General features: G+C 36.0%; 1 protein-coding gene across 3 annotated transcripts in view; it reads left to right on the top strand.

Moving 5' to 3' along the window:
* The window catches only part of Synd (protein kinase C and casein kinase substrate in neurons protein Synd), a 323165-nt gene that overhangs the window by 251447 nt on the left and 57287 nt on the right, over positions 1-14431 (top strand). For all 3 annotated transcript variants that reach the window (XM_090394452.1, XM_090394450.1, XM_090394451.1), the window contains exon 8: positions 11447-11607. In XM_090394452.1, coding sequence (XP_090250578.1) covers positions 11447-11607 — 161 coding nt within the window. The remainder of the gene's footprint in view (positions 1-11446; positions 11608-14431) is intronic.

Raw genomic sequence — 14431 nt, 5'->3', positions numbered from 1 at the left:
TAACGAGTATTTCATACTCTGATTTAGCAGAAAGCTAAATCAGAGTATGAAAAGAAATTGTCCATGCAAGAATAACTTTATTGAATGCACATGGTACTCTAGTGTCGGAAGCTAATGAAATTGTTCAATTAATGAGTGCTCACTTTTCTAAGATACATCAACCAGTTGTATGTAACATGGTGCACAGTTCTACTGCTACATTGGATGAAGAGCTAGAGGGTCATGAAAATGAGGTTGAAGTGCTGTTGCATAACCTGGATAAGAATTTGTTTATAGGAACAGATGGAATATCTGCCCATTTGCTAAAGAATGTTCAGCCAAATTGGCTAGACCTTTCACATGTTTGTATAACTTGAGTCTCAGCTCAGATACCACAGGAATGGAACAGATGTATGATATTTCCATTGTTCAAGGGTAGTGCAAAAACTAATGTATCTAACTACTGACCTATCAGTATCTCTGGTGTGGTAGTAAAGATTTTAGAGAAGTTGGTAAGAACTCACAGAAATGGGTAGACTAACAAGCTATACTCTGCAAGGAGCAGCATGGGTTGACTAAAGAATGTCATGGTTTTAGCAATTTGCTCATATTTTACAACAATGTTACAGCTATGTTGGATAAAGGGAATGGATACACTATGATAATGTTGGATTTTTCTAAGGCATGTATACTATGCCATAGGATACCACACAAAAGGCTCTTGCCTAAACTGGTGAATATGGGATTGGAATATAAACTCTTGACTTGGATCATCGGATGGTTGACAGACAGATATCAGAAAGTGGTATACAGCGGGTGTGAATCTGCCAGATTTAAGGTGACCATGGTGTACCTCAGAGTTCAGTTTTTGGGCCATTATTGTTCATTCTATACATTAATGACATTTGATAGGTTCTAACATTAGATGCGCAATTGTTTGTTGATGATGTGAAGATAGACAGGGCAATCAGGGATGCTACTGATATTCAGCACTTACAAAATTATTTGAATATTCGGACAAACGAAAATGGCTGTCTGATTAATGTTAGCAAGTGTAAAGTTATGCACATTGGCATGATGAGATTTCCAGCAGTATATTTTATTAGCAGGGTTATGCTACAAGAAACTGAAGAGGCAAGGGATCTTGGTGAATTGGTGGATAGGAATTTGAAGTTCAAAGTCACATAGCAAAAGTTGCAAATATAACTCAGAGGATAATTGCGATGTTGAAGCAACTTTGACATCTAAGGATGAGGAAGTCATTTTGTCTTTATAAGGCTTTGATAAGACTGCACCTGGATTATTGTGCCCAGATTTGGTCTCCCGGATTCCACGGGGACAAAGAGGCTGTGGAAAGGGCGCAAAGAAGAGTTACGAAGATTATATATCCGGATTATGGGATTTAGATTGAGGACAGATTGTGAGTATGCAGATTACAGACTGGTTAACAGGAGAAATTGGGATGATATGAGAGAGGTCTCTAAACTTTCGAATAGGTTTTATAGCATATGATGAAATTTTTCATTATATGGAAGGTGGAGGGAGAGAACACGGAAGTTAAGTTTGTTCACAGTCAAGAAAGGGGTAAGAACTAGGTTTTTCTCTCACAGAGCAATGAGTGATTGAAGGTGATTTATAGCCTTCCGCGATGAGTCCTTGAGGTCCCTGGAGGTCTCAGATAATAGTTATAATAATAATAATATATATATTCTTTCTTTTACTTGCAGCATATCAAAAGAACTGTTTGGGATTATGTTTAGCCTGTATTGTTAACTTCCTTTCATATTCTGCTTTTGCCTTTCTTACCACACTAGTTACTCTTCTGGCCTGTACTTTGTACTGTTCTTGTGCCTACTGGTTACCTTTCTCTTTAAATTCCCTCCACAATAGTTTCTTTTTTTGCAGCTCCAGCTTAATGATGATATTATAATATTATGATGATATAAACATGCTCTGACATGTAAAACTGCAAATTTTACACGTGACATGTTATGCTGGAACATGGTATTGGTAATGACTCGCCCATGTCCGGAACAAGAATCCATCATGTGTTTACCTTTATTATTAGCTTTTGCTCTTTACTCTACATTTACCCAAAACAATTCTGTATGTCTGGTATTCAATTTCTACTCTGCTGTTAAGACCTCCAACAAGGACCAACTTTTCCTTTTTCTTTGTGTAAACTTCCTTCTCTAATGACTCAAGAAATTTCTCCATTTAAAGAAGAGGACCATCTACTGAGATACTGTTGGACCATTGACACAAATATGTCTAATTTGTCATTTTTGACATGTGTCCACATTACTGTGCTCACATTGCCCACCAAGAAGTTTATCTTTGTATTTGGTACTCAATGCAGGCACTGTAAAACAATTAAAGCACATCAGTGAAGTAAATGAAAACTAAAACTGTCACAACAACTCAATTGGCCTACCTTTATTACAATATGCCAGGATGCTAAAACCATACCTAACTGTCTAAGGTTCAGACAAGTTCCATTCAGCAAAAGCTAAAAGTATTTTATAGATAAGCAGCATCCTCATCGAGCTAGCTAAAATCACTGTATTGTCAGAAGAGTGTTTTTGCAATCCTAAATCCAGAAATGTGGTCTATACTGTATGTGATCTCTGATAATGCTGTAACTAAAGAACTTGAAAAAGTGAAGGGCCATTATTTGAAAAAAATCTCTTCACACTCAATCATTTGAAGAAGAAAAAAAAAGCTCTTCAAAAGTGAAGCACTGTCTGTCTGACTGTGTGCAGCTAAAGAAAGAACATGCATTGGTTAGTCAGTCTTTGCAGATGCAGTCAATATGCTTAATTGAAAACTTAATTTTGCTATTGTCTCAAAAAAGGTGTGTTTTGAAAATAATGACAGGAACTTAGCATCTATGATCTATCACTTACAGTGGCTAATAATATTCATTTGGACATGGCCAGTCACTGGCCATGTCCATGCAAATGTTCTGACAAAATCCAAGCTGCCCAAGAGTAATATTCCATGTAAAAAAAAAAAAATGAGCACTGAAAAGTTATACAGGAACACAAAATTTATTATAACCAGAGCTAATAAAGAAAGTGCAACTGTCATTATTGATCAGACGGATTATAACAAAAAAAATGAGTCATTGTAAGGACTCCTCCACATATCAGAATATAGATTGGTATCCTACCAAATCTCAAAATAAAGTATGTAAATTATTAAAAATAGTTACATATTGGCCTAAAGAAATTGCCAAAAAGCTAAAACCCTATCTTGTCAATCAATCTGAGGATCCTATATATATATGGAGTCCTTAGAATTCATGAACTTAACACTTCCCATTTGTCCAAAAGTTGAATAGCATAAACAGCTCTGATTAAGCCACATAACCCCTGTGACATATTTGAAATATTTAGATCAACCGTTTATTCTGGTTATATCTTATGATAAAGAAAGGTATACAGACAGTAGATAAGACTGCAATACCCCCCCCCCCCCAACTAGTCAACTATCAATAAAAATAAAATAAAAAATTGTGTGCAATATGTACACAATCTATATGTAGTGATAAATATTTATTTATTTATTTATATCAATAAATATTATTGATGTAAAAATTTAAAACCAAAAAAACATTTAATGTAGCTGATAAAATCTGACTGAGTGTATAGGGCTCAGTTGGATTATGAATATGATTAAAATAGTTGATGGTGCTCATCAACAAAATGAGAGCAACTGATTAAAATGTGACCAGCACCATAGAACTTACACACAGCCATGCCATTACCTCTCAATAGGAAGGAGTGTGTAAGATTTCTGTGACCTATGTAGAGCCAAGTAATCTCTTCCTGTTTACAGTCCCAGCATAGACTAGATTGCTTAATTTGATGGCGCTTACTGTTGAGATAAAGGTTTCTGTCTTATGATCATCTATAATCAGTGTAGGAGACAAGCAGATGGTGATGTAAACTTGAGAAATGAGCTGACTTAGCTTCAGCCTCATTTCCTTTGATCCCAACATGGTTTGGGACTCAAAAGAAATGCATATCCAAATGTAGCTTCCTTTAATGAGAGAGGACATGTTGGATAAGAGAGAGCTGCAGATGTTTCTGCAGCTCTAGACTTCTTATTGCCTGTAGAGAGTTTTGTGAGTCTACAGGGCTTGAAAAATTTGTGCTGGCTCCCCAGTCAGGCAAATATTCCACTTGTCAGACATTAGCCTGGGTACTTTACTGTGGTCATCTAATATATCAGTCACATGTTAATTCCTGGATGTGATCAATTTATAAGCTGTTGTTAATGCTATAGATAATTTTAACTCTGTATAACTACCAATATATATATATATAATTAAAATTATAACAGTCTGGAACAGCATAATCCATTTGGTATAAAAATAAACCCACAAATAAAGATAGGTACACTATTATTTGAAGATGACCAAACTGTATTTTATTATATTATATTAGCTACATCAGATGATCTACAGAAAACAGTAAAATCATTAAATGAAATATGAGAATATCAAAAATAAATACAAAAATAATGGCTTTTGAAGGAGAAAACCCAATAAGAAGTAGTGATAGATAATAAAATGTTAGACCAAGTGAATATTTTCAGATACCTGGGATGTGATTAATCATATGAAGATAAAAAAGATATAGACATTAAAATATCAAAACAGCATAATAAATAATATATTTTAGCCATTCTTGGTACAAACACACACCAGAATCAGACTATATAATATTCTGCCTAAACTAACTTTATTATATGGAAGTGAAACATGGACCATAAAAAAGAAGAATGAAAAATAGATTCATATAGCAGGAATAAAAATTCTCCGAAAAATAGCTGAATATACGAAGTGGGACCATAAAACAAATGAAAAAATTTTACAATCTCTAAATATAAAACCAATTAACCGCTATATAAATAAATATAAACAAAAATGGTTAGAACATCTAAATCGGATCAATAGCAGCCAAAAATACTATACGGATATAAAATAAATAGAAAAAAAAGAAGAATGGAAAGCCAAGAAAGTGACGGTATGAGAGTGGAACAGGCCACTTGGCCTAAAATCCACGATAGGAAGAAGTAACCCCCAGTATTAAAACCGAACACTGGTTTTCATAAACAAAAGGAAAATCATGATAACTCAAAAACTATATAATAAATTTTTATACAATTATTTGAAAAGCAGTATAATATAATATAATATGAGGTGTGAAAGAAACACTATAAAAATTGTAAATAAATAGTTTAATTCAGTAAGAGGTCAAAATGAGATTGTCAGAGTGTTTCAATCAGGAATGTAGTCACCCTGCACAGCAATACAGTACTCAAAAACGATGTTTCATACTGTTTATAATGGTGTCCAGGAGTTCAGTTGGTAATAACAACTGCTTGTACAAAACTCACCTAAGTCTGTCACTGTTTTGGGAGATGTAGGGGATTGAGAGCAGCAACACATCTACCTAGAGCATCCCAGACATGCTGAATAGGATTAAGGTCAAGAGACCTGTATGCAGTCTATATGTAGGATAGTCTCTTCTTGAAGATGTTGGTCCACGAGCTTCGCTTCATGAACACTTGTATTATTATCTTATAGTATAAATGACTTCACTATCATACTTGTATATGGAAAAGCATGCAAGTGACATAAGTCTTATAGAGATGAGGTCTTGGACCTCATCTCTATAAGTTTCAAGATTTCTGGTTCCACTAGGAAGTACATGCAGATTGTGAATCTATCCAATGAGATGCCTTCCCAAACTTTCACACTACCTCCACCATAAGTGTTGTGTTCCTTTCAGAGACATTTAGAGGAACAACAACATATTCTCTTCAGATCAGAGCACTGCTGGTATCACTTTGTACAGCAAATCAGGACGTCTGTACAAAATACCAATTCCCATTGGTGGTGTATCCAGTTGACATGGAGACAGGTCTATTTCAAACAATCTCTCCTGTGGCATGGGGATAGGGGAAAGCAGATGCCAATGTTGTGGTAGTCAATGGAAGGAGTACTATCCCAGATCATAGCTGATTAGGGATAGCACTCCTGTTTTGGAGAGCATATAATCAGAGATATTGGTCACCCACTGCAATTGTAGCCTGCAGCATTCCTTCTCTATATCTCCAGGATGCTGTTAGCGAATCACAGAACAACTCACATGCAACCATTTGGCTACCTCCATCTGACTTTGAGTAGCTCTAGTCTTACAATGGCTTGGTACCTGAGCCACACCCAAGAATTCTGCTATTACAAAATGTCTTGTTCTTACTCCAGACATGAAACGAAAAAACCATTCCAAAACGTCTGCTTCTCTTCCATGGGCCATTTACATATAACGCTGACAGCATCACAGATTTGTAATTGATAACCAGAGTCAGTGTCACTTGTTACATAATGTACCTGACTTCAGATTTTTTTTTCCCTTTCCCTCTGTGAGTTATTGCAATTTTTTATCTTTGTTCCTTAATTTATGGAAACTAGTGCACATTAACTACTTATGTATTAGTGTGCTAACTTCTTAGTGAGTTTATTAGTCTGTGAAGAAAAAATGTGTGCAGTTCATAAAAGATATTATTATTTTTTTAAACTATTTTTTGCTATGTTTTTTTTTCAAAGAAGGAAAGAAAGATTTCTACAATGCTGATGGACTGCATCTGAATTGTTTTTGTGTTAAGTGTCTGGAGGGAGGGAGGGAGGGAGGGAGGGAGGGAGGGAGAGAGAGAGAGAGAGAGAGAGAGAGAGAGAGAGAGAGAGAGAGAGAGAGAGAGAGAACTTTGTTCACTGAGCATGCTGAAGTGCAAATTCAGGGAAACTTAAGCAATTAGGGTGGAAGCAAGTGAGTTTATGTGAAGGCACTCATGAAGATAGTCAGTGTGAGAATGATCAAGTTAGGAATCTAGTCTCTAAAGCAAAAATATTGAATAGGGTAGTCAATTCAGGAAGTAAAGGTGGGTGGCAGACTAAAGGGATGCTGCAGTTTCTATATACTAATGCCAAAAGTATCAAGAACAAGAGGGAGGAGATTTTGCCATTGGTTAGTGCAATGTTGCCAAAAGTTATAGGCATTAGTGAAACTTGGCTAACAACAGATGATGTAGTTACAGAAATAAAATGTGAAGGGTTTAGTATTTTCAGGTAAGACATGGAAGACAGGATGGGAGGAGGAGTACTGCAGATGAATTGCAGCCAAAAATAATAAAAGACAGGTAGAAGGGTGGCTGTTTATTTGAAGCAGTCTGGTGTGAGATTAAGGACAGTAAGACAAAATATACAGTTGGTTGTTGCTATAGGCCAGGGAGTTACACAGATGATCTGGAAGACATGCATCATCAAATTAGTACAATGAGTACAGATCGAGTGGTTATTATGGGGGACTTCAACTATGGAGATATAGACTGGAAAGAAGAAAAATCACGTGGCAGAAAGGAAATAGAATTTATATACCTGCAAAAAGATAATTACTTAAGGCAGCATGTGATGGAGGGGACTAGGGTATTGGACCTAATCATAGGATCAGAAGAAATATCTATAACCTAGGTGACAACATTGCCTCCAGTTGGTGAAAGTGACCATGCGGTCTTGACTTGGGAAATTGTAAAACATGATGAATATTCTATCAAAATTGAATTGGATGTTCTTAGGATATTGTAGAATCTTAATGTAGATAGAGCTGTAGAATTAGATGGGATATCAGCTAGGGTTTTATGAGAATTTGCAATGCCTTTGACTAGCTGTTTGATTTAAATCTCAGCTCTAAGAGGCCAAAATAATTCCTTTGCATATGGGAGGTTCTAAGACTGCAGTATAAAATTATAGACCAATCAGTATCTCATATGTGATGGTAAAAGTACTAGAAAAATTGGTAAAAAAAGAGAATTCAAGAATGGATAGATAAAAATATGGTACTGTGTGAGGGTCAACATGGCTTTGCGAAGGGTTGAACATGCGTTAGTAATTTACTAACGTTTTATAATAGAGTAACAGCTGTGTTGGATAAAGGAAATGGCTGGATTTTGCAAGGGATTTGACAGAATACCACGTGGAACCATGCTTTACAAATTAGAACAAATGGAGATGGATATGACTCTGGTTAAGTGGATAAGAAGGTGGCTGCTGGACAAATGTCAAAAAGTGGTATATGGAGTGGCAGAATCAAGGCAAAAACAGGTGACTTGTGGTGTGTCGCAAGGTTCGGTGCTGGGACCGTTGCTGTTTAATTATTATTATTATCTGAGACCTCCAGGGAGTCAAGGACTCATTAAGGGAGGCTGTAAATTACCCAACCCAGCTATCATACCTTCCCTTAAATTTATTTACACTAGATGCACTCACTACCCCTAAGGGCAAATTATTCTACTCACTGCTCTCTGAGAGAAAAACCTAGCTCTTACCCCTTTCTTGACTGAGAACAACCTTAAGTCTTCCATGGATCCCCCTGTGTTCTCTCCCCGCCTTCCATATAACGAAAAATTTCATCACTTGAAATGCTATAACACCCATTCAAAAGTTTATAGACCTCTATCGATATCACCCCTCTTTCTCCTGTTAACCAGAGTCTGTAATCCACATACTTGCAATCTGTCCTCATAATCTAAATCCCATAATTTGGATATTATCTTTGTAACTCTTCTTTGCACCCTTTCCGCAGCTTCTTTATCCCCTTGGAACTCGGGAGACCAAATCTGCGCACAGTAATCCAAGTGTGGTCTTATCAAAGCCTTATAAAGAGGCAAAATAACTTCCTTATCCTTACATGTCAATGTTTGCTTCAGCATAGAAATTATCCTCTGAGTTGTATTTGCAACTTTTGCTATGTGACCTTTGAACTTTAAATTCTTATCCACCAATACACCAAGATCCCTTGCCTCTTCGGTTTCTTGTAGCATAACCCCGCTAATATAATATGCCACGGGATCTCTAATCATGCCAAAGTGCATAACTTTACATTTACTAACATTAAACTGACAGCCATTTTCGTTTGCCCAGATTTCCAGTCTATTCAAATCATTTTGTAATTGCTGAATATCAGTAGCATCCCTGATTGCCCTGCCTATCTTTGCATCATCAGCAAACAATTGCAAATCTGATGATAGACCCTGCTTGAAGTCATTAATGTATAGATTGAACAATAATGGCCCAAGGACTGAACCCTGAGATACACCACTATCTATCTATCCCAATGGCTTTAACAGGCCTTTAAGGCCCACAACCTTCCAAGCATGCTTGGATTTCGTAACTGAAATACGAGGATAGAATGGCCACTCCTATGCTTCAAGGTATTCTTGGCTGCATCCCTGTGTGTTCACGGGCCGGTTTGCCTGCTTGCGGGATGAAAAACACCAGATAAACTGCCTGAAAAAACCCTACAGCCCGCGCCCAAGACCAGAGGTACACCACTGGTTACCTTAAATCTGTCAGATTCACACCTGTATACCACTTTTTGATATCTATCTGTTAACCATCCCCTGATCCAAGTCAATAGATTATGTTCCAATCCCATATTTTCCAGTTTACGCAACACCTTATTGTGTGGTATCCTATCAAATGCCTTAGAAAAATCCAACATTATCATAGTGTATCCATTTCCTTTAGCCAACTCGGCCGTAACATTGTTATAAAATATGAGCAAATTGCTAAAACAGCTAATTTGTACATAAATGATATAGGAAATAGCCTGAAAGGAAATATTCAATTGTTTGCTGATGATGTGAAATTAGGCAGAATAATAGTAATAGAGCTTGCAGGATAATTTAAATAGGCTGTCAGTATGGACAAAAGTTAATGAGTGTCAATTTAATGTCGAGAAATGTAAAGTTATGCATTTTGGGATAAATAGATCACTAGAGATTTAAGTGTGATGGTAGACAAAGAGTTAAAGTTTAGAAGACATATTGCTAAGGTAGCCCATAAGATTACTTGGCTATTGAAGTACACATCAACAAGTTGAGATAAGGAAGTTGTTATTCCTCTTTATAAGGCCTTGACATACCCACATCTGGATTACTGTGCTCAGGTCTGGTCCCCTGGGTTTCTTGGGGATGAGGAAGTGATGAAGAGGATTCAGAGGTGAGTGACTATGGTGAGTAGGCCTGTGGAATGTTGTTCCCTGAGGACAGATTGAAGGTTTGTGGATTGCAGAAATTGGTTGATAGGAGAAAAAAAAGGGATAGGCTAATACCTGGTTGGTGTTGTCTGTTTTTTATGAAATTCTTTATACTTATACACTTTTTACATTTGTTTTTTATATGCTGGTTTCTATACCTGTTCATGCCATTGCTTTATTTATTTATTATTATTGCCTTGTATACTGCTGTAATCTGTATTGGTGCATCATGATCTTAGTTGTCCTTGTACCACTCAAGCTGTAACCAAATTACAAATCTAACCATATAGTACTGTCATAGTATCTTGTACACTGCTTGAGGGTACATATCAAGGATTTTGTGATGATAATGAGAGCAAAGATACAGTTTAATTTTTCCTATTTCTTCCATCAATTTGAATTTATATTTTCAGAGTTAAGTCAGACATTATGGTATGGCAAAACTCTAATATTTCTTCTTTTGTGAGTACAGATTTACTGTACTACCTTCAACTTAGCTAGTGGATACTTTTGCTGTTGGAGTTTCTCTCCACTGTTCTTGGAGGATGTGTAACTAGGGGTATGTGGGAACACTCTTAACACTGCGATTTGCAGAATAATTGGGTGAAGGTCTCCATGGGCTTAATAAAAAAAAAAATCTGTTACTGTGTATTCATATCTCCTGACAGATTCCAACACTTGAAACAACAGTCATGAACAATCAAGGAAAGATGAAATAGATTATATGTGGGAAAAAAAAGACAAACCTCCCAGATCCTCTGTATTTGCTTCAGAAATATATGTAGTCTTAGTTCCAGCCTCAGTGATATTCATATCTATCTCCAATCTGCAAAACTACAGCCCACTGAGGAATTGATATCTCCACACTTTGCACAGATAGTTCCTGATGCTTATATTTTCTACAAAAATTTCCCTGGTCACTGTTCATCAGTAACCATGGAATTGACAATTCTTCTGCTCTCCTCTAATGAATTTATTGAAAGATTTGTAACAGTTATTCAACACTTCTTCATAGTTTGCATCCAAATAGTCTGCTGTCTTTTGAAACAGTTTCCCTCTCTTATATATTTACAAAAGAGCACAATCTTCAGAGTTAACAATCTTCTTATTTTTCCTCAACTTCCTACCCATCTGCAGTGCTCGTGTACTAAAAATTAGAGAATCTCTCATGCATGGGATTACCAATATGAGAGAGAAAGAAAGAAAATAGGTAGTTGAAAATACAACAGAGGCTAAACAGAAATTGTTACTATAATTTAATGTCACATTCCTTGCACTTACATGTCATCTTATTTCTCTTCCCCATCCCCTTCTTAATGTAATTAAACTGTGAATAATTGAGTATTATATATTTTATATAGGAATATACACCAGAATTTCATAATATCTCAAAAAAAGAAAAGAAAGGTCATACTAGCGACACAGGAGTGACGTTGACTAGTATTAATAATCAAAATAGTACTCCTAAAAACAACAAAGATAAGGGAAAAGATTCATCAAATAGGAATTCAGCAGCTAGTTCGTAAGTAGCATACCCCAGTTATTTTGTTTTATATCTTTCCTTGTAATTTGTGTAAATTTAGAAATTAAGTTATGCATTACATAAAATCCCAAGTTGTTATTATTATTAACATCTGATCTCCATGGTGTCAGAGACTCATCATGGGAGGTACACACTATTAAACACACAATGCTCATCCAACTGTGCCTTAAGCTGATTCAATGTGTTTACATTCACAACACAACACAATCAGGCAATGCATTCCACTCTCTATGCAATGAACCTACTCCTCTGCTCACATCCTCCACATTCACAACATACTCAGGCAATGCACTCCACTCTCCATGCAAAGAATGTGCTCACCTTACAATATTCCAGTGATGGCTTCTTGCTCTACCCTCCCATTCTATGAAAAATCTCTTCCATGTCAACCTGATAACAACTCTTGACTAGCTTATATGTCTCAATCATAACTCCCCCCCCCCTCTTCCTCCCATTCATGAGACTTTGCAACTTCATTCTCTCAGTCTGCCCTCATACTTCACATTCCAAAGTCCACTGACCACCTTTGTGAATCTTCTCTGCACCCTTTCCAGCATATCCTCATCACCATGAAAACCTGGCAACCAAATCTGTGCACAATAATCCATGAGGCCTGATCAAGGCCTTATACAATGGCATCATAACCTCTAATTATATATTGGGTTTTATCCTTTATCCAAGTGTTAGCAAACAAATTTTGCGCCTGAAGTACTTTCGGGACTGAAGCAACTTAGGTAAGGTAGTATATGTTCTCATCACTTGCCTTAGTATCTCCCATAATGCAAAGCACATCTCCTTGTGGACATGTATAATGTTATGCATTAAGGGAAGGGCCAATCCAGACCAGTTTCGACCTTTATTGAGGTCTCATCAGTGGTAGCCAGACCCAGAGGTGGTGATACTAAGGTTAAAGTAATGAAGAAGTCATATTTACCTATACGAGTTGCCAAAGGGTGTCACACCCTGTTATTAAAATTCTCTGGATTAGAGATAAGTTTATGCAAGTTTTTTCACTTGGCTATGCTACTAATTATATATTGGGTTTTATCCTTTATAACAGATAAAAAAGTAAAAACAACTTCCAGCATCATAACCTCTCTATTTCTACGTATCAGAGTCCTCCACATCATTGAAATTATCTGATGTGATGTCTTTGAGTTTCATAATGAAAAATAAATATTATGTCATCCTTAACTGACTAAAGAGGTGTCATAAGAGAGAGAAAAAATATTTTTAACACTAGTGAAGAACATTGAGAGCTAAAATAATTTTATTTAGTCATTCATGTGTAGGATAAACTGTTAAGGTACTACATCCCACAAAACATGTAAACTGGCTGGAAGAATGCATGCAATTAACATGTATAATACACTGGCATCATTATAACCTCTATTGCTTTGGCTATAATTCCAAAGAACAACAGCTCTACCTCCTCTATTTGAAGGTACAACATTAAAGTAGTTCCACAGGCCAACTGCCAAATAGTATGTGGTACCAAACCTGATGATAATATGTCAGGATGCTTCTTGACTAACTACTAGTTAATCTTGCTACCATTTACTCTTCCTTATCTGTCCTGAATGGTTGGAGCATAGTTCAAGTTACATTTAGATAGAAGACCAGACACTTCTTATGTAGAAGCTATGTTCATTTGTCTTTTACCCACCAATTTCAGGCCACTGGTCCGTAAATTTACAGTTACCAATCACAAATTAAGTTGGTACTGCATGTAGATTTTTAAAAAAATAAATAAAATCCACAAAAAATGCAACAAAAAAAAACAGTGAATCGTAAAAATAACAAAAAATTTAAAAAGAAAACTGCTTTCACTTTCCGTACATTCATGTCCTCAATTTAAATTTAAATGATGTTCATGCAAGGCATGCATCCAAACTTGATCTGTTATTCCTTACTTAACCTTACTTGGCATGTTTTATAGTTTTCTAACTATCCTAACTATATTTTTCATGATTCTTTCTGTAAGAAGAGCAGAACATATGCATTTATGAGATCTGCCATTCTATACTAATCATTGAATCTCCTCTGTATCATCTGATTCATCGTGATTTCTTTGTCTCACTTTGTTGCTTCCATCTGTAACTTTACCATTTCCTAATTCCAGTGACTATGTTCACCTCCTTGATTATTTATCTCTGAAGATTGGTTTCCACCAATCTGATTACCTAAACAGACAGTGCAATCGATCCTCTTTGGATCGATTGCACTGTCTGTCTAAATTTACAGTTGCTAATTATGAAATAATGTTGGCACTGCAGATTAAAAAAAACTTTCACAAAAAATGCAATGGAAAAATAATGAAAAATTTACAAAATGAAGAAAAATGTAACACTTTCACATTCACTTTGCTAACTTTCATGTCATCAATTTAAACTTAAATGATCTACAGTTTGCCTGAACTATCGTAGAATCATGCAGAACCTACGATAGTTCAGGCGAACTGTAGATCATTTAAGTTTGAATTGATGACATGAAAGTTAGCAAAGTGAATGTGAAAGTGTTACATTTTTAAATAGATTTTTCTTCATTTTGTAAATTTTTCATTATTTTTCCACTGCATTTTTTGTGGAAGATTTTTTTTTAATCTACAGTGCCAACATTATTTCATAATTAGCAACTGTAAATTTAGAGAACAGTGGCCTGAAATGTGTGTGTGTGTGTGTGTGTGTGTGTGTGTGTGTGTGTGTGTGTGTGTGTGTGTGTGTGTGTGAAAGACTCATGAAAATGGCTCCCACATAAGGAGTGCCTCATTGTTCTTCCAAATACACTGACTTAATTTTAATTT

The sequence above is a fragment of the Typopeltis vanoorti genome, chromosome 6 (genome assembly GCF_054136105.1).
Source record: "Typopeltis vanoorti isolate ZY-2024b chromosome 6, IOZ_Tvanoo_1.0, whole genome shotgun sequence".
Classification (NCBI taxonomy): domain Eukaryota; kingdom Metazoa; phylum Arthropoda; class Arachnida; order Uropygi; family Thelyphonidae; genus Typopeltis; species Typopeltis vanoorti.
This window is presented reverse-complemented; position numbering and strand designations above follow the sequence as displayed.